The 20,833-nt window shown below is 38.2% G+C and overlaps 2 protein-coding genes across 3 annotated transcripts; one reads left to right on the top strand and one right to left on the bottom strand.

The window, feature by feature from the left end:
- Positions 1 to 224: 224 nt before the first annotated feature.
- PSMG2 (proteasome assembly chaperone 2) lies at positions 225 to 6,501 on the bottom strand. The gene is made up of 7 exons (XM_074146657.1): positions 6,382 to 6,501; positions 4,549 to 4,720; positions 3,725 to 3,783; positions 2,662 to 2,780; positions 1,256 to 1,429; positions 996 to 1,116; positions 225 to 572 (listed from the first exon to the last, which is right to left on the bottom strand). Exons 1-7 carry the CDS (start codon positions 6,448 to 6,450, stop codon positions 480 to 482), a joined length of 807 nt encoding a protein of 268 aa, XP_074002758.1. The 5' UTR covers positions 6,451 to 6,501; the 3' UTR covers positions 225 to 479.
- A 119-nt stretch (positions 6,502 to 6,620) lies between these two features.
- On the top strand, positions 6,621 to 20,137 carry CEP76 (centrosomal protein 76). 2 transcript variants are annotated; one of them, XM_074146631.1, is made up of 12 exons: positions 6,621 to 6,723; positions 7,780 to 7,935; positions 8,277 to 8,358; positions 8,744 to 8,968; positions 10,142 to 10,327; positions 11,564 to 11,661; positions 12,338 to 12,466; positions 13,809 to 14,000; positions 15,912 to 16,078; positions 17,824 to 18,157; positions 19,099 to 19,316; positions 19,781 to 20,137. In XM_074146631.1, the coding sequence occupies exons 1-12, from the start codon at positions 6,661 to 6,663 to the stop codon at positions 19,917 to 19,919; spliced, it is 1,989 nt and encodes a 662-aa protein (XP_074002732.1). In that variant the 5' UTR covers positions 6,621 to 6,660; the 3' UTR covers positions 19,920 to 20,137. The 2 variants fall into 2 exon arrangements, with proteins under 2 accessions (XP_074002732.1, XP_074002733.1); XM_074146632.1 differs by lacking the exon at positions 8,744 to 8,968 and having other exon boundaries at positions 6,661 to 6,723; positions 19,781 to 19,919.
- The last annotated feature ends 696 nt before the right edge of the window (positions 20,138 to 20,833 follow it).

The following is a 20,833-nucleotide window of genomic DNA, read 5'->3' as shown; positions in this document are numbered from 1 at the left end:
GGAAAAGCACACAGAACTAGTCACTTCTGAGCTTTGCTTCCATCACCAGGAAGGTTTGGAAAAAAAAAAAAAGCCAAGATCCACAGTCATCATGGAAGAGTAGGGTTTTATCTTCATAAGGAAATCTATGCCTGCACATCAATCTCAATTTCTCAGCTACATTAAGAAGGTGCATCATAAGCTTTTCCATAGCAAAAACACTTAACCAAAGAAAAAGGTTTTTTAAAAAATATTTTATTAGAAAAAAGTCCAACCAAAGTTATTCAATAAGCAACTGTACAAAACATAATTCTTTGGTCAATTTGTGAAAGTTACCTTAATTTATTTAGCTACCCACATACGTGAACGGAATTTTTCTTAAATAAAAAATTTATGTACACAACAAATTAAGCTGCTGTTGCTTGGCAATTAGTTTGTAATCACCTTCTCAAGGGATGTTTGAGACTGCACAAGTGACTTACAGAAGAATTCAAAACTGATCAGAAGAGTGCAGGTGGAAGACCACTGCCAAAAAGTAAGCGCCAAGAACTTGGTATTTTCCACTGTGAAGAAGTATCTGTGGAATTGTTGCTCTGCAACAAAAACAGAGTAATTCTGTAAGTTTTAAATAATAATCATCTAATTCTTTCTCTGGCACATGCATTAAAATAATGGGCAGCATTTTGAGTGTCAATATCATTGTGGGTTGTTTTAGAGAAGAGCACTGGAAGATCTAACTCGATCAAATCTTTACGCAATTTTCCCCCACACCTGTCAAATAAAAGGACTGGGGTTTAAATTTGTTTTTTCAGGTGGAGAAATTCCCAGTGAGATTTTAATCAAAATGTATCTTTAATTTGGTTTATCCTTGATGACCAAGGGCCAAAACAAACCCATACATTTTTAACTTCTTTAAAATTCAGCTGAATAACATTTTTCGTGTTCTGGATTGAAGAAAAATGAAAATAACAGATATAAAATGCAAAAGTAAGAACTCTAGATCAAACAGCACTTACTTCACTTTTAATTAGCTGGAGCCATTCATTAAGGTAGTTAACAAGAGCAAACGCATCAGGGATGTTGTCCCCTTCTGAGCAGAATTTCAGAAGAACGGCCATTTGGATTCCTTCTGAACAACTGCAACAAAAATAAGCAAGCATTTCTATTTCTTTTCTAAATCCAGAACAATTATATTTATGTATTAAAAGCAACAACAATCCATATACTAAAATCAGGACTTCTGATATATTTCTGTGTTTATCTTTAGACAACTCACCTCTCAGTAAACAATAGTTTTGTGATGCCACCTCCAGGAATATGTAGAACTTTTTCTGTATCATTTATTCCAGGGTAAGCTGCTACTTTTTCCATTTCTTTCCAGTTTAGCTCCTGCATAAGGCCTCCAACTGCTTTCTCAAGATCAGGTGTAAGTAGGTAGCGTAGTGGTGTCCTAGGAACAAATCAAGAATACACTCAGTCTGACAACAAAAGACACTACTGATGATGTTACTTGTGACAGAAAGAAGCTACAAGCATTGAGGAGCTCACATCTGCAATGAAGAACTGCACTGACCTTCCCCTCCTCCTCAAATCAAAGTTAAAAAGTAGTCTGTGGCTTCAAATCAGTTTAAACTACTCAACTTTCTGTCACAAACAGAATTAAGGTACCCTCTTTTTAGAGGCTCAAATATCTGGCGAGTACCAGATACATAAGGACATAAATAGAAGAACTGCTTACGGCTGTTAAAATGATTTACAATTAAAATGTGCTTTTTCTTCCTTCAGATAGGAGATGATTAAAATAAAGTTATTTAGGGTAAACTTAGACTTCACTGTGATACAGTATTTTTAATGAGCTCACGCTACAAATATCTGCAGACGTCAGTCAAGTCTGAGTATTTTCTGAATGTACCACCCTCACTCTTAAGTGACTCTGCTGTCAGAGAGTTATTCTGTGGTGCTGGGGGAGAGGGGGCCAAATCACCACAACTCAGACCGCATCGAATAACCATCAGTCCCTCTCATTTAAATCCATGTTAGCTGGCCAGTCTGCAACACTGGTAACTTTATCTGCGACATGCATGGACCTAAACCTTCTTTAAGGCCCTATGCATTTATACAACAGTCTTTTGTAAAAATACTGGGTTTTGTTCGTTTGTTTTTGATAAATCAAATAAATATTTATTTGATGAATATAAAAATATGTATAGACTGAACCTTGTGGTTGCCTCCCAACAAATAAGAATTGATAACTTCCTATAAAAAAGAATGATGACATACTAAAGAAAACCTTCAAAATGCAGAATAATGAAGAAGAGTTAAGAAACCCATATTCTAATTATCAGTTAAAAATCTAATCTGTGACCTGTATGTTAGCAGCTAATCCCTGATTGCTTGCAGCCACAAGAAATTAATTAGTACTGAGGCTCTGTTGCCTGACAGCGCAGCCCAAGTGCTATTTACTTACAGCTTATTATTTGCTCAGTACTTTCGACAGTAGTAACCAAAGCTCAGAGACTGATCCTGTATAATATAATACTTAATATACTATTAAAACATTTTATGACCTATGTACGCAGCAAAGCAAAAGAACCCTGCTAAAAGTACTTAGTAGAGGGAAACATGTCAGTTTGTCAAAAAGAAAAGAAACACTAATTAGGTCTTTTAATGATACAAACATACCCAAGAAGCTGCTCGTCATCACGCTGGTATGCATGGCTGCTAGACAGAAGAATGACTCTGGCACATTTGCTGCTTTTCACCCAAGAAAGGAGTGTTTGACAGAACGGCCTGTACTTGTTCTTTATGCAAAAACAGAGAAAAAAAGTGAAAAATATATTGTGTCCTTTAAACAAAGGCCAACAGCCAACAATACTGGGTGTTACATAGAATATTTACCAGTGATGTACATTTTTCTTCATATCCATTTAGTTTTCACCTTCAGATACATTTTTAAAAAGCAGATGACTGCTCTGGTTGTTTACTTAATCAAAACTACATGTAGAATGATAAAAATTATGATTAAGACCATGTTAACAATAGCAGTACCACCTGTTTTGTGTGCCATTAATGCCAATGGAAAAAGCTTTGGAGTAAAATGGGACGGTAGGATCACACAGTATTTTTCCACGCTTTGCACTGATAAAAACTGCAGCACAAAATTTTTTCTGGCATGGTATTCTGCTAATTTTAAATTACAGCCACTGTCCAGTTAATAAGTAATTCCAAATTCTTCATTTTTTTACATAATGAATGCAGTTTAAATGAATATAGAACACTATGAAATAATTAAATTGGAGTGACATAAAAAATTAAGCTATTACAATAAAAGACAAAGACAGTAAGTGTAAAGGAAAAAAGGAATATAGAAACCCCAGACTGTTTTGTGTTTTCAAGACTGTTAATAACTAAGGAGGTATTTACACTAAAATCTACCAGCATAGGTGGTAGAAAATGGGGCTTTGAAAAACAAAACAAAACCTCAACCCTCAATGAATACAGAAGTCAGTTTCTATTCACTAAAACTGTATCAACCCCAGAAGGTCTTATAGCACAAAGTAGAAAAATATTTTGATCTTTTTCAGTCTGGGCAGGTTTTTTTGGAAACAAAATGATTTATAATGTGGCACAGTTCTTCTACTTTTGCTTCTTTAGTCTTAAAATTTACCTAGGCCACTTAAACTATTCACCAACAGAACTATTCAAACTGAACAGTGAAGTAAGAGCAATCAATGAACGTACATACCTTTATAAAAGGTGATCTGATCTGCAGAACTACAAGTTTCTTTGAAAGTAATGAATACACTACAAGAAAAAAGCAAGAAGTACCCAGATTTATCCAATTTACAAACCTCAGGATAGTAAACGTTTCAGCTATCAATTCATATAGGAAAGCCTGACAATATCCACAGTGACAAAAATATGTATTTTTGTGCATTGTCTTCGCTGGACTTAATTTCACTAGTCATAAATTCAAAGGATTGAATAATGAGAAATATACGAAGATCTGCCACCTCTAATGATTCAGACAACCTCTTTATGCAGCTTTGCAAAAATTGACAGATTATTCTGAGATTTCCATGATTTAAGAGGGGAAAAAAAGGTGAAATGCAATGATCAATATAGGGAAAGAAACTAAGAATTTGAAGAGGTAAGTGGGAGAAACATCACATAAGTAAAAAGGCAAATATAGGTGGGAAGGAAGAAGAGAGGATAAATATCCTTCTACACCAGAAATTCATCTTGGATTCCAGCAGTTTACTATAAGTTCGTGCACGCTTCGTGTCATTTTGGATTAAAACTGGAGAGAGTTTTGGCTGCACTGTAATATGGTTGAAATTCAACATTTCTTATTGGTTCCATACGTCAAATTGGTTATCCAAAAGAACCAGAGTAAGAATTTCCTCTGTGAAGTGTAAACACATTCTTATCTGTAAGTTACTGAACTTGTTATTACTGAACTTAGTTTAAACATTGTTCACATAAGCAAAATGTAACAACAACAAAAAGTAAATGCAACATTCTTGCACCTTATGCAGCTTGCAGATATCTTAAGGGTTCAATACCCACCTTCAGCATTTATACTCAGCTCCATTGAGTTTTCCTCTGCTGTTGCATATGGATTATTTCCAACCATTGGCACCAGGCAATCAGTGTAGAAGTAACCAACTTTAGTCATGCCAAGCGTGGAAATCACTAGATCTATTGCCAGTTGACCAACATTTCCTACCGACACTGCTGGCTGAAGTAACAGAAGTTACTGATTTACAGTGTGTTTTATGGACAATACAATAAGCACTTCAAATAGTGAAAGTTTATATCACTTCAATTCTGGTCAAACATGATTTCTAAATTTGGCTGCTCATTCTCTGATAAAGGTGACTATTTCTTAACACAACACGAATGCAGACTTTGGTTCCTGTCCCATAAAAACATCCTGACCACTTCTGTGAATAATCCTGTCTCACTGTAAATGTAAACAAAGGCTTGGAAACTTGTCTCCTCTCTCTCTTTTTCTAGCTACAGAGTAGTTACAAGTCACTCAAACGACTAACACGGAGATTGGCAGGCCTCAAGTGACACCTAACGGTAATGTTGATATTACATATTAAAGCTGTAAATCTCAGCTTGACTCATACAAAAGTAATTATTTTTCATCTATTAAGGATGAAAATGCTCAAGGTCATTTGGATTTGTTCCCTAGGAATTGCCATGGGTACCAATCACCAATTGGTACAGATACTGGCCTAATCTGATGGCACAGAAGGAGAAATTCAAGAATTTGTGCCCATCTACAGAAACTCATACTGGAAGACAACAGTAAAACTTTAGGTTGCTTCCTTCCAATTTATAAGCAAACCCATGTCTACAGGTTTCTGCTGCCACCAGTTGCAGAAACACACCAAAGGTGATGCCGAGAAGCTCGCGGCGAAAGAGAAGGTAACAGCACCTACAGAGTGTCATTACAAGCTGGCTGGTATTCAATAGCCTGTTACTCCCAGACAAAGAAACCAGCCGTGATCTGTTTCCTGTGGGTAGTCAGCTGATCTGCAACGGCTTCCCGTGCGGCCTGCAGAGTCATCCCAGGCCCTGCAGCCCTCCATAAAAGGTGCTGAGGTTACCTTTCAGGAATACAGTAAAGGGACTCACTAACAGGAAAAAAAAAAAAAAAAAAAGAACAGTTTGCTACTTCGCAGCCTGGACTGGAACTCTTAATCCACAAAATGTAACCTCAGGCAGGTTATCTTACATTGATTTCATACCATGTATGAAGATGATTAAAACACTTCCTAAAACAATCCTACGCGGAGTTTAAATACTGCACAAACGAGAAATTTTTCATTAAAAATGTGTATATATCGCATCTAAATGAAAAAAATAACCCTTTATTCCAGTGCCAACCCACAGACACCGCAAATTTTGTAAGACGACGTATAGCGTTTTAATCTTAGGGCAAAAGCATACAGCTGTAGCTCAGCACATAACAGTTTAACAAGTGCAGAAAACGGGGGGCTGAGGAGGGAGAAATTAACGGAAACGGAGGAAACTTCCTTAAACTCTGCTGGAAACTGCTCTGGGAAGGATCCCCGCAAATCCCCCTTTTACTCGGCAAAACCCCCGATACACACACGGGCACAGCAACCGCCTGCCCAGCACCTCTTTACTTTCCCACACACAAGCGCCCAGGGAAGGGAGGGGAGAGAGATACTAAAGCCCCCCCGGCCTTCCAGCCCCACAGCAGCCAGGGACACAAACCTCCGCCCACACCCTACAGAGCGAAGCCCTCAGCGTCCGGGCCCCGAGAAGCGGCGCGCCCCCCTCGCCCGCTCCGGGGTGCCCAGTTAGGGGCAGCCGCCCCCTCAACCCCACAGAGGGCGGGGTGGAAGCCGGAAGGCGACCTACCATCAGCAGGGTGAAGCCTTTAAAATCGGAGCTGGCGGAGCCCCCGCCGCGCTCGCAAGGAACAAACATGCCGGTCGGGGAAGGAAGGCAACAGTCGGCCGCTGCACCCTTCTGTCTCCTCTCCTCAGCGGGGCGGGGAGTAACGGCGGTAACCGCCCGCCTCGCGCCGCGCCCGGCAGTTGGCGCCCTTGCCCGCGCCCGTTGCAACGGCGATTGGGGGCGGGGCCTGCGCTACTCCCGGGGCGGGAAGCGGTGCGGCTCCTCGCTTGCCCCGTCGCCATGTCGCTGCCGCCGGAGAAAGCCTCTGAGCTGAAGCAGATCATCCACCAGCAGCTGGTCAAGGTGGGGGCGTCCTCCGTGTCGGAGCGACTTCTCCTGTCTGGGGGAGGAAACCCCGGGGAAAGGGAGGGGGGCCTGGCTGGGCTTTGCCGCTTCTCGTGTCGGTGGTGCGGACCCCCGGCCCTTGGTGGCAGCAGCGGCCGCCGAGGTGGTGGCGGGGGCACTCAGCGTGCCCGCTCCCTCGCCCTGCTTTGTTTTCTCCGCCTCAGGTGTTTTCCGGGCGGTGTTTTGGCTTATGGCGGTTGCGCCCCCTCTGCTGAGGGCTCTGCCGACCTTCTCCCCTCAGTCGCTGGTCTCTCGCTCCGTGTCGCCTTAGGGAGAGGACAGCAGCGATGTCGGCTGAGGCGGGGTGAGCCTGGGGGGCGAGGCCTGAGGCTCTGATGAGGTTCTGAGCATCCTAAGGCTTTTTTGTTGTTGTTGAGGCGTTTTGCGTTTTTTTTCTTTGCTTTTACAGCTGGGTCTTGGACTGATGGGGAAATAAATATAAATGCTTTAACTTGTATATCGCAAAGTATTTCAAGTTGGCAGTGGCTGTGGCCTTGACATCCTTTCTGTGTGAGAAACAGCTTTACAAACCCATGCACACAGCTGAGGTGAAGGACAGAAATTCTCTGACTTCCCCTTGAGCATAGGGAAAACTTGCGATGGAGATTTCCTGCTTTTGTGCCTTACCTACAAGTATATAAAGGTCTACTTTTCCCCTTAAAAAACAATAAATATTATCCAAATTTTCAGTTTTGAGGGAGACAAGTAATTAAAACAGTGACCATTTTGTAATTGATGGATTTGCAGGCGTTTTTGCAAGGAGGGTAGTTCAAGGCAGGGGATGCTGTCAAAAGCAGTGAAAAGGCTCAGGTTTGGTTTGCTAGTGATTTTTTTTAACTGTTAGAGCTGCTTTGGTGAGATAGTGGCTCATTTGGTTAGTTCTGAAAGGATTAATGTTTTGGTGTAGTTATTTCTGTGTTCCTAGGAGAATACCTTTAGTCTTATAGAGTGACTGTTATAGGTACTACCATTTAAAGAGCTTGTATCTGTAGCATATAGTGATTTTTTTTTCAGATGGATGTCCATGGCAGGATAAGAGAAGTTCTTGCTGAGACTATACGTGAAGAGTTATCACCTGAGCATCAGCAGTTATCCACAGAAGATCTGATAAAAGCCTTAAGACAACGAGGAATCATTGATGACGTTATGAAAGAACTTAAATTTATAACTGTAAGTAGCTTTTGAAGAGGGGAAAATATTTTTACTTATTCCTCTTACTGACTTGGTATTTTGACAAAGTGAAAACTCACTACTTCTAAAGGTTTGTAATGGCTCTAGTGATTAGTGACGTACAAGGAGCGGAACAGCCTGATGCACATGCTAAAATTGGTTTAATGATAGTACTACATTGAGAGTATTTGTTCAGTTTCATTACATCTCAAGTACTAGAAGGGAGCATACCCAAAGAATGGCATTCAGCTGAAATGGAGGATTCTGTAATTTTTAGAGGGCTGTGGTAAGAGCACTGTTTTATCCCTTGACGCCTTAAAAAGTCTCAATTGTAATTCTAGGACGTGAATGAAAAGGAGAGGACTTCAGCTCCAAAACCATCAACACATTTTGTTGACAGAGAACCACCAGCTTTGAAAAAAAGTATGTTACTTGTTTGTTTTAATATTTGGATCATAGTTTTGATAGAAATTTGAAGTCTATGATTATTGAACTCTGTATTAGTAATCCAGTATGAACTGGAATAATTTATAGCCTTCAAAACATGGAAAAAGACATGTTTTTCCTGCTTATCTAGAGGAAGCAAAATCATGTAAGCAGGAGAAATTAGTGTTGCATAAAATGTGACTGTTTTTTAGAATTTTATTTATTTTACATTAAGATCTCTTCCATATATTTTACAATTACTTTCTCCTAAGAACTTGTTTCAAAAAAGTTCCTTTTTTTCTAGTGTCCTGTTAGTTAACATGTTTAAGTGTTTCCTAAGATCTGTTTGTAGTCTCTTCATTTTTATTGCTACGCTTTACAGCTAACATTGACCCAACACGGAGGTATCTTTACCTTCAGGTTTTGGGTGGAAAAGCTTTTCTGGAACATCTTCAGGAACCGGAGCCTCTGCCTGGCCAAGTCTGTTCTACCTTCACTCTGTGTTTACATTTTCGAAATCAGCGCTTCCGTTCTAAACCTGTCCCATGTGCCTGTGAGCCAGATTTTCACGACGGTTTTTTACTTGAAGTACACAAGGATAGCCTTGGTAAGGAATATTGTGGGTATAAAGATGATGCTACTGGTTTTTGTTGTTTTTTGTTTTGTTTTGTTTTTTTCCAGAGTTATTGTGAGATATGTTTGATATTATTTAGTGGCTTTCTTTCTTATTTTTTGTCATGTGTTCCTAAGGAACTGTGTTAGGTTATGCTACTTGTAGACCTTTCTGTACTCTTAACTGTTCTTTTCCTCTCTAAAGTAACTTTTGAATTTGACCAGCTGTATCCATAACTGACAGGGAAATGATAGTCTCAGAGATGGTAAGAGATACTAAGGTGGCTGTGATTTTCATGAACTCTGTGCTGACACATGAAGGGAAATGTAGATCTGTTGTCATATGGAAGGAAAAACTTTAGTGTGAGTTCAGTTTGCCTACTGGTTGGCAAACACCTGCAGAAGAGTCAGTCATCCACAGCCTGTATTACCCTTCTGATGATGATAGCCAGGGAATATGGTAGGAGCTAAGCATGTTATGAAAAGACTGGATATTGTCTGAATTCTGTAGAAATCCAGGGTAGCTTATGGAATACGAGGGAACAGAGAGAAACCCAGAGTTATTGCAGTTGGACTTAGGGGAGGGAGTGAACATACCACAGATTCAAAGAAAAGCAGACTTTGTTAGTTCTGCCGCTCATGGAGTGGTTTATATCAGAGAGTCAAGCTTAACTACAGAGAAAGCTGTTTTCTGAATACTGATGTATAGTAAGTTGACCTGATGCATTCCAACTTACCAAAAGAATATTTTTCAATTGCTTTTTATTTAATGGTGCTCTAATATTCTTTTTCTTAAATGCTAATTCCATTTTCATTTTTGTGCAGTTGAACCAGTTACATTGGAGTATTCAACTATAGGAATCTTTTTATCTCCTCTGTAAATTCTCTAAGCAATCCTGCTTCAGCAGGGGAGTTGGACTAGATGATCTATATGGTCCCTTCCAACTCTAAAAAAATTCAGTGAAATTCAGTGAAATTAACTGTGATCTTTCTGTAGCTCTGTCATATACTGAGTTTCATTTTAAGATGGGATCATTGGTTACACTTCTGGATGTGAGATTTTTCTTAAAATGCAATGTAGGCAATAAATGTAAATGCATACTTTTTTATTTTTGAGGACTTGGGATGATAATATTCTTGCTATCTTATCTTGGTTTAATAATGGCAGGTGATGGAAGTAAAATGGTGGATGCAACTACTATGTTATCTATATGTGATCCACTACATATGGTTCTGATCAAAACAGACACATTTGGTGAGACAACACTAGTAGCATCCTATTTCTTGGAGTGGCGATCTGTCTTGGCTGCAGAGAATGGTGTAACAAATGTTGCTGTTGAACTCCTGGGTGTAGGTAAGGATAAATAATAAGGCTGTAATGATGGCTTAAAATATTGGGTACTGAGCTTGCTTATAAGCTTAAAGCAGTATTGATGATGTAGTTTAATTTTAGTTTAACTCCATATATTACTATGAAGTATCATTAGAAAATGTGTAGGAGGCTAACAGTCAGATTTTTCTGTTACCAAAATACTATAAATGTTATTCCAAATTCTGTGCAATAATGATCTCCGTGTCTGGGAACTCTCACTATTGATTTACTGCACAGTCTGGATAAGCTATCAAAAACAAAACTAAAATCTACCAATTAATCTCCAGGAATATATCAGACCAGGGAAGAGTAGAATTTTACACTGAAGAGTAAAATCTAGTTTGTGTCCCTTTCATAGCAAACTAGCAACTGCTGGAGAAAGTGATCTCTGCTGTGCTGCCATTTATTCCAGTACTTGAAAGTGTGTTTTCTGACGGAAGGGGTGAACAGCTTTGTCTTAAGTGCTTAGCAGTTAGCATACATGTGTATTTTTGTGTATTACTTGTCCTCACTCCCCTGTATCGGAGTTCCAGCCTAGGTTTTTAGGATATTATGATCTAGTAGATAAAGATTAGATTGAGGACACAATCTATCATGACTTCCTATGCTGGCTGTCCCAGAGTTTAGTCAACTAGTAGCTGATGAGTTGTATTCTTTCTCGCAGTTTTTCTACGTGTTAGGTAAATGAGCAGTTCTTGATAGTTTCGAAAGAGATTAAATTGTACCTTCAAAATATTTTGAAGATTTGGTATACTATTTAAGTTATTCCTGATTGTTGTCACTATTGCCTACTTCATATTTTTTTTGTGCAGTGTTTTATCCAGTGAATACAAATCTAGTAAACTTATTTGCTAATATGTTTGTTAGCTTCGTTTTCTTCTGAAAATGCTGAAACTTCAGTAAGCAATATAGGTTTGGGTAGTCTCTCAAATGGAGAGCGTTTTATTTATAATGACTTGGAAATGCATAACAAATAAATTGAGTTTAATATGCAAATGGCTGATGGGAGGAGTTAAACCTAATTATCATTACCCTTTTTCCAAGTAATAAAGTATCAATCCAGTAAAGCTAATGATTTTTCTTCTCTTCTGAAGTCTTGTCATTTTTTGTGATTATGTAGCTAAAATTATTAATTTGAATTATTTGCTCCTGCCTGGCTGAAATGTCCTAAGTAAAATGAATTTGAGAGAACTGATCAAAATCTATTTTGGTTCAAAGGTACAGAATCAAAGGTTTCTGTTGGCATTTTAAACATCAGACTGGAAATGTATCCACAGCTTAATAAGACACTGTCTCCAGAAGTAACTAATACTCAAGTAAGTCATTTTAGGGGGGGCTAAGTGATTCTTTTATTGGGGGGTAAGTTCAGTATAGAATTATTTATGTAGATACTGGGGGCTGTGCGTTTTTGAATTGAATGTTCAATACTTTTTTTTTCCATTAAATTTAAATATCATTACCTTTTTTAAATTACTTTGCTTATACTGAATATTTCTTTATTTGAAATATTACTTTAGTTTTTCTACTTACTTGTATCAAAACTTTACAGACAAAAATAAGAAAGGTGTGAAATACTGAATCTTCTTCAGGTCGCATATATTTTCTTGCTCTCTCTCTTGTTTGAAATAATGATTTCAATTCACCTGTTCTGCCTGGAAAGCCAGTAAATGTTGGCCTGAAGGTGCATGCAGATATCCTTCTGCACATCAAAAGCTGAGCAATCCTCTGTACAGAAATGCATCACTTCACATGAACACTGCTTCAGTCAAGCTTGATATATGAGTCTACAAATAAAAAATATAACTTGAAGTTTTTGTTCATTGGATTTTCATTTAAAAATACTGTTCTTTGGCGTTTGCATGGCATGCTTCAAATATTTTGTTTTATTCTACATAGGTCTGATTTGGTGTTAATGTACTTACTGATTATGTGGGTTTTTTTCCTTTTTGGGGTTAATATGTATGTGATTGGTTATGTTTTTCTTACCTGCAGTTTGCTTTGGAACGTCAGAAAACAGCAGAAAAAGAACGGTTATTTCTTGTGTATGCAAAACAGTGGTGGAGAGAGTACCTACAGATAAGGCCTACACACAACGCAAGGCTAGTAAAGATTTTTGCACAGGTTTGTGAATTTTACAAATAGACCGATCCTTTCTTTATGTCTTTATTTTTAGATGTATTTTGAAGTTTATCTATAGATTTATGACATGGTTACATTCAGGTCAGGGCTACATGTAGTATATGATACAAAAAATGAAATTTGTAAGGATTGAACTTGCATTGAAGCTCAATAGTGTGATGCAGGAAGAAGGGTGGCTCCAACCACTTCTGATGCACGAGGTGATAAAAAAGCCTGTTTAGCCTTTTCCTTGAATACTCACAAGTGGCAAAGACTTACGTGATCTGTGCTATTTCAAACAAGTCTTATACCAGATAAAACAATTATAAAAAATGGACTTACTTAAATCTATTAGAATAGATCCACACGATATTTGAGCTCTGTGTGGTCTGTAAAGCAATCTGTCTGGTTCATGTCACATGCTAGCTACAGACATAATTATTGTAGGATAATAAATTACTATGCATCAGTTGCTCCTTGGTGACTGTCCCTTCGGTAGAAGGAATGGTATGATTCTTTGCATTTTCAGTGCCATGAATCTATCTTCCATGGTAGTTAATTTTCCTAGCACAGATAATGAGCAGTAGTTTATTATCTCAGAGTAACTTCCTGAAGCGATGCCTACCTACTCTTTCTTTTCAGTAAAGTAACAGCTTCCATTCTGGCTGTACCTTGCGTTTTCAAGTAGTGATGTGAACTTCCAAATAAGGGTGTGCTGGCTTGATCCCCTCCAGCAGCTGGGCCCCCTCCCAATCACTCACTCTTCCCCAGTGGAATGGAGGAGAGAATGGGAAGGGCAAAAGTAAAGAAAAACTCATGAGTCAAGATGAAAACAGTTTAAGTGAAGGAAAGAAAGGAAGAGGGGGGGAAAAGTGATGCAAAGACAGTCACTCACCATTTCCCACCAGCAGGCTGATGCCCAGCAAGTCTCCAAGCAGGGGCTAGTTTATAAAAAGTCTGTTCTCTATGCCCACCAGTTTTATTGCTGAACATGATGCTATAAGGCATGTAACACCCCTTTGGTCAGTTCAGCTGTCCTGGCTGTGTGAAGATAATACTGAAATTGACAGTGGATGAAGCATGAAGGATTCCTTACCCATTTAAGGAAATTCAGTTCAACCTGTACTGCTCCAGGTGTTTGAATTTTTAGTCTAGAATGTCTTACTGGTGACAGCAGAAAAATCTAACTGTAAAGTCCCTCTAAATGAATTGCCTTAATGGTCTTGTGTCTTAATATTTTTCAGTGAATTTTTTTTCAGGGAGAATAAATTCTGTAGCAAAAAAGATGGTTTAAATTAAGGTGAATCTTTTGTGCCTGGCAAATAACCATATTTTATATGTTCAGGATGAAAATGGAGTAAACCGTCCAGTATGTTCATATATCAGACCACTTCGAGCAGGCAGGTTACTAGACACTCCTCGACAAGCAGCACGATTTGTCAGTGTCCTGGGTTATGAAAGAGCTCCTGTCATAGGAGGAGGTGGTGGCAAACAAGAACAATGGTGCAGCCTTCTTGCTTTTTTATGTAGAAACAAGGTATGTGAAAATGGTCTTTATGTGACACAATGGAGTTGCTGTCATTCTAACTGAAGTCAATAATTTAAAGCAGGCTGCAAATACATGGATTAAATCAAATTTGGAAAATTCTGTTACAATAACTTGTTTAAGGCCTTTTTAAGAGAAACAGTTGTTAAATAGTAGACAAGGTGGTTTTGAAGCAGACTTTCTTTACTGAGACTGTTGGGGTCCCTTCGTCAATACATCTGTTTGACAATGAGCTTGCTTTTCTTCATTTGCTTTTCTAAGATCCCATATAATTATTCAATGAATCCCTGTTAGTGAGCAGGCTACTAGTTTAAATTCTGGACTAATCTAGGAACAGTTGGAGAAATCTCTTTTGAAAAACTGATTATTTTAGATGGGCTAAAATATATTCACAGCCTTTGCATTAATTTTTTTGCAAGATAGGGATTTTCACGAAAAGTTTCAGCCTAGTTCTTAGTGATCTAACACTTGTATGATGTGACTATAATAAATTGAAATAAATTGTAACTTGCTCTGGATCATAATTTTTTCTGTTGTATGAATAGTAGTAATAGTGAGTGATTGGTGCCTTTCATTGCCGCTGACATACTTCTGCATTCAAAACCAATCTCACTGATGTGTTTATATTAAAAAGATCTGTTCTTCTTGGCAGCAGGAGCTCTATCCCAATTTTTAGACCTGTCTCAAAGACCACACAGAACAGACATTAGCTGTTGTCTCTGAATGTCACGCCGTGCATAGGTACCATATTAAGGCACCACTGGCTACGCACTGGCTTTCAGATGGAGGTGGTGATCATGACTTTGAGTTTGAGGACCGTTGTGTTTGGAGGCACAGAGGAAGGGTTTCCTCCAAGGCAGAAGTGGAAAACTGTATAGAAAATTGCCGAATGTAGCCCCTGAGACACCAGCTGGACTGTTATTAATTTTTTTGTGGAAAGTGGTGTGGCATTATTAAATGAATGCAGATTCAACACCAACTTGTTTAAACCTACTCTTCTGGATATTTCTCTTGTACATTATGGTAGGCAAAGATTTTTGTTATCTGTGTAATGAACCGATAAATCCAAGAGCACTGAATTTTACATTTTCAACATTCTGAATAGTATTTGACTAAAGTGCTGTATTGTTCCACTTCCAAATGCTACTTCCATGTTCTACTTGTTTGTATTATGAAGGGTTCATTGCATGAGGAATTTTTTTTTCTTACTTTACAGCTAACATTTGTCGTAAGCTGTAACTTAAGATAAAAAGAATATTACACATCACATTCAGAAACCGATTTCTGCAAATTGCCAATGGTAGCAATAAATTGGTGAAGGAAACTTCTTTTTTTCCTGATTGAAGGGAAATGCAGCTACATGTGACTTTCAGTTGTTACACAGTTAGATCTGTGGGGGCATTTGTTTTATCTTTGTTTTCTGAACTTTGACAACACATTCAAGCCAGTAAAATTACAATAGAATTACATTTTATTAAGTGATTAAATTCCCTGTGTAATTTCTAACACTACCTCAGGTATTTGCCTTATGTACACTTTGGCTTTTAATTACAATGTTACTTTTGTTCTTATGGGTCAATAGATTCAGGTTTTGTTTTACTTGAAGGTATCTTTATAAGCATAAGAAATGTTCTCCGGTATTAATCACATAGTATATTTGAATAAAAAATATAAATAGTCTATCATTAGAAGATACTATTTTAAAACATTTTTTTTCTGTTACAGAAAACTAAAACTTGTCAAGCTTAAACCTTAAAGTCCTGACTTCTGATATGTTCTTTAGGTAAACAGGAGGGAAACATGACTTGTTAAGTCATAATTAGAGAAATATCACTATTTTCTTTCTTTAAGATTTTATCTGTGTCTGATACTCAAACCAGCTTACTAATATTTACTGCCTAGGGTGATTGTGAAGATCATGCTAACCTTCTGTGCAGTCTTCTTCTTGGCTTTGGCTTGGAAGCCTTTGTGTGTGTTGGAACAAAAGCAAAAGGAGTCCCCCACACTTGGGTAATGACTTGTGGAACAGATGGAACAATTACTTTTTGGGAGAGCTTAACAGGACACAGGTGAGTAAAAGGAATATAAGAAAACTGGGCAATGTATAGTGAGGTTTGTGTGGGCTGTTTTTGTTGTTGCTTTTTTTTGTTTTTTATCTTTACACTCTTGACTACATGACACTTACATGACAGACTTTTGTCTTTGACTTTTTTTTCTGTGTACTGCTGTTGTTTGGAAAATAACTGGTTCAGTGTAAGGTGAAATATTTCAACAGTTTGTGATGCAGTTTTTGGTGGCTTTAATACAGTATAGCAACTGTTTCATGTCTTATGGCAGCTGATTGCCATTGATGCTATTGCTGCCATCATTTGTAAAGAAGGAGATGAAATCTGACATGATTGTTTAACCCCAGCTGGCAACTGAGCACCGTGCAGCTGCTCGCTCACTCCCCCCTGGTGGAGCTGGGGAGAGAATCAGAAGGGGAAAAGTGAGAAAACTCGTGGGTTGGGATAAAGACAGTTTAATAAGTAAAGCAAAAGCCACACAAGCAAAGCAAAATAAGGAATTCATTCACTACTTCCCATGGGCAGGCAGGTGTTCAGCTATCTCCAGGAAAGCAGGGCTCCATCCCTGCTTTGTATTCCCAGAAGGGAAGACAAAATGCCATAACTCTGAACATCCCCCCCACCCTTTTGTCGTCTTCCCCCAGCTTTACATGCTGAGCATGATGTCATATGATATGGCATATCCCTTTGGTCAGTTGGGGTCAGCTTTCCCAGCTGTGTCCCCTCCCAACTTTTTGTGCACCCCCAGCCTACTCACTGGCGGGGCAATATGAGGAGCAGAAAAGGCCTTGACTCTGTATAAGCACTGCTTAGTGATAACTGAAACCTCAGTGTGCTATAAACACTGTTTCCAGCACAAATCTAAAAGATAGCCCCATACTAGCTAGAAGAAAATTAACTCTATCCCAGCCAAAACCAGCACAGGATTTTTTTATTTTTCCTTTTCATGTGTGAAATCAGTGTTGCGTTACTTTTTTCCCCTGCAGAAATCTGTGCAAGTTCTCTGAGATTCTCTCTCACTTAAGTCATTTTAGAAGGGCATATGTGCTGTTCTGTATTCCAGAGCTTCTGGAACCTCTGTGTTAAAAATTCTTTCCCTTCTTATTCTGCGTGTCCTATTGCTCAAGTGTGTCCCAATTTTTATATAATGCTCCAAACTTCAATAAAGAGAACTTCCTCTTTACTGATGATATTCCTATTGTGCACTTCCTAGTGCTATTTGAAGCATTACTTTTGGAAATGTAATTTTTGTAATATAAAGCTTCAAGTTGCATTGGTAGTAGCATAGTGGGACTATATATTTGAATATGAGACTTTTGGCTTTGTGAAAAATGCTGATTAATATCCAGTGTTGAAAATAAGCAATTGTTTTGCCACTGCTTGTGTATCCTACGATTAGCATTTGAAGATGTATTTCTCCAAATGTGATGAATAGTGGGGAAACCATATGAGTATGTTGTTACAGTTGCAGAATGTAATTGCTGTTGAATATCAGCTTGATTAATCAGCTTATTTTTCTAGATTTAAAGAAAAAAGTGGTATATTATTTCATTGCATGTTATGCCTCCAAAATATGCATAATTACTTTTATGTAAATAAATGAATGCCATTTTGGGGGAAAAAAAAAACGTTGACAAACTTGGCTTATATTTTTAAAAGGAGAAATGGCTTATATCTGTTACGTCTAAATATTTTTACCTTGCTTTCAAATAAGGTGTATTAACTAGAAATCGAATGTTTTTGATTAGGTATATCCACAGACCTATCAACCCTGATGACCCTCCAGTAGTTGAACAACCCAAGCCACTGTATCCTTATCGCACAATAGGTTGTATCTTCAACCATCAAAAGTTCTTTGGAAATTGTCAGCCCTCTGACGCTGTGGAGGTCTGTGTGTTTGACCTGCATGACGAATCTAAATGGAAACCCATGAGCGGAGAAGCAATAAAGTCTGTGTGTTCCCCTGGAACAACATCTTCAGTTCCCCCTTTTCCTCCTCTGTGTGCTTCCACACTAGATGCTGCGGTAGTAAGCAATGAGATAGAGGTGCAGCTGAGAGTACTGGTTTCTGAACACAGAAAGGTAATTCTGTTTAAAGATTGTCATTGATCTATTAAGGTAATAAAGGTGCATGTTTTTACTGTATACTTGCCTTAGATAGCATTTGTTAGTTGACATATTTTTCCAATGTGTTTTCCATCAGCTTTTGCAGAAATGCAGTTTGTCGTAACTGAAATAACTGAAAAATTCTTTGGAAAGACTGTACGGAGTTAGTTTAGATGTCATGCTTACTATCTGCAGTGGTGATTCTGTATCCACATGTGTGGGCTCTTCTCTCCATCCTGCCTTTGCCTCTCATTCTAGATCTGTGATCTTCAGCTTACTGGCACCTGGAGACTACCTGTGAGTTGTCTCTCTGTAAAAGAGCTAGGAAGATCAGATCTGGTCGTCAGAGGCCTTTGCCCATCACAAATGGTTTTGGTCCCCAGATAAAAAGCAGGCTTTCAGCTTTTGTGATCTTACTGAGTGCTTTACAGAATTAGAATGTATTTCTAGAAGTTTGTTTCGTCCTTAATCAGGATTTTCACAAGATGTAATGTGCCAGAAGTCATTCTTCCTGTGCTGAATGTGAAGGAGATGATCTTTTAAATCCCTGTTAGCTTGTGTCTGCTTTTAATGGGGTTTTTTTAGTTGTTCTTGTTTTTATCTCACCACATAATGCTCAACCTTTGGGGTGTCAAGTATTTATCAGAGCATGAATCTCACGTAATGTTGAATACATACATGGTAGTAGTCTAGCTTCATTGCTTGGTAAATGTTTGATATTTTATTGAGGATGTTTTGATTCTTCTGGTTGGTGTGTGAATCAATATACAAATCTTACTGTTTCATGGGTTCACTTCCATTATCTACAAATCCAAGATTTGTCATGGATTTATTTTGAATCTATACAGTATGCAAGCTTATTAATATCCTCGTGTTCCTTTTGCATGGTTGTCATCATTCTGTGACTTGCCTCACAGGATCTTGGCCTTTCTACTGTTTGGGATGACCATCTGTCCTATCTGTTGTCACCAGCACTAGCAGCCTATGAGCTTGAACGTACAACAAGTATTTCTGCAGGAAATGAAGAGTTTCAAGACGCTGTAAGAAGAGCGGTACCTGATGGTCATACATTTAAAGGGTTTCCTATCCATTTTGTATACAGAAATGCCAGGAGGGCATTTGCCACGTGTCTTCGGTAAGTTTAAATTTAAAGATATATATGTTAAAACCAAATAATAATATTTAATTATCAATTGCGACTAGGTTTATTTTTTTTAAAATGACATTTAAAGGAAATTAATTTCCTTAAATTACAACTGGAAGAAGAGTTGTACAGTATATGTAAGGGGTCATGGCGTACAGAGCTTTTATGTTACATTGGTGAGTTCAGTGACGATAGGCTTCTCATGGGTTAAACTAAAGGATGAGGAGTTAATTTAATTTATCTGCACTTGTTAAAAATGATCAGGGCTGGTCTTGTTTTCCTCCAAGGCAAGAGCCCCTGCTCTATAGAACAATATTATTATTTGTAACGACGGGCTCATGAAACATCACTATTTGAGCCTTAGTCACATTTTAAAAAATTGCACATATGTAATTGAAAATCGTAATAATAGCTTAGTAATGTCTGTCACTCTTGGTTTTCTTTTTGTCAAATAGGTCTCCTTTTTGTGAAGAAGTAATCTGTTGCAGGGGAGACCAAGTGCGACTTGCAGTTCGTGTACGAGTCTTTACATACCCTGAATCTGCGTGTGCTGTTTGGATCATGTTTGCTTGTAAATACCGCTCTGTCCTTTGAAAAAACAAACCCAAAAATCATTCAGGTCTTCTTACATCTGCGAAATAATGTATGTGGGTGTAAAATTATGCAATTAAAAATGAATATTGTATTTTACATGAACGCCACTGATTTTGAATACTGCAGCGTGTATATTGAAGAGAATTGTGTACACAGTAATGATTGTATTTATAAAGAGAATTTATTCTTATTTTTAATAAAAGTTACTTTTAATACTTACAGGAATGTGGGTCAAGTTACTAAAATGTGTGCATAAAACACTAGCTTCTCTTCTGGCGTGAGAATTCATCTAGGAAAAAAAAGTCTGTTTTACCTCTCCAGGGTAAGAGGCTCTGTTTTTCCTCCCCACGCAGTATCCGGGGTGTGCTTTGTGAGTGACCGAGATCCAGAAACACTGATGTTTAAGCGTGTGTCCTTTCCACAACAAAACTTATTTCTGCCTCTCTTGGACCTAGCAAGACCTTCTACATTCAGCTTCTAAGAATAGTTCAGTCAGGTAAAGGTAATCTTGTTAATAACTTATGGATTTTTTTTTTTAATATATTTAAAATTGAGACTTGGATACCTGAGCATGTGAATAGTTGTGCTGGGATAGAGAAAGTGGTTTAACCTGATGCCTTTTTCTTGACATTTAGCTTAGGAAGTTTCTGAGGTACAAGTTGTAGCCAGGTCATTTTGCCTAACAAGCATTTGTGACTTTGTCCAATTCTGACACTCAGACCTGTACTTAATTATCCATCTCTGGTTTTGTCTTAAACCCGTGGATGAAGATTTTGCCGAGTGTCTTTTAGTCTTCGTGCTTTGAGAAAGGGCAAGCGATTGGTCTTACTGAGCTTCTCCACGCCACGCCTCTTGTGTTTGTCACCACATGGACTCCAGCCATCTTATTTTGAGGCTGAAGAATCCAAAACCAT

This window comes from Numenius arquata, chromosome 4 (assembly GCF_964106895.1).
Source record: "Numenius arquata chromosome 4, bNumArq3.hap1.1, whole genome shotgun sequence".
NCBI classification, from domain to species: Eukaryota; Metazoa; Chordata; class Aves; order Charadriiformes; family Scolopacidae; genus Numenius; species Numenius arquata.
This window is presented reverse-complemented; position numbering and strand designations above follow the sequence as displayed.

Excerpts from the sequence above, each read along its gene's own strand:
- PSMG2 (XM_074146657.1), bottom strand. The coding sequence starts at position 6,450 with ATGTTTGTTCCTTGCGAGCGCGGCGGGGGCTCCGCCAGCTCCGATTTT. Across the intron at positions 3,784-4,548 it reads GCTGAGTATAAATGCTGAAG|TGTATTCATTACTTTCAAAG; the intron begins GTGGGTATTGAA and ends TTTTTCTTGTAG. Across the intron at positions 1,117-1,255 it reads AAACTATTGTTTACTGAGAG|TTGTTCAGAAGGAATCCAAA; the intron begins GTGAGTTGTCTA and ends TTTTTGTTGCAG.
- CEP76 (XM_074146631.1), top strand. The coding sequence starts at position 6,661 with ATGTCGCTGCCGCCGGAGAAAGCCTCTGAGCTGAAGCAGATCATCCAC. Across the intron at positions 11,662-12,337 it reads CAGAAGTAACTAATACTCAA|TTTGCTTTGGAACGTCAGAA; the intron begins GTAAGTCATTTT and ends TCTTACCTGCAG. Across the intron at positions 12,467-13,808 it reads TAGTAAAGATTTTTGCACAG|GATGAAAATGGAGTAAACCG; the intron begins GTTTGTGAATTT and ends TTATATGTTCAG.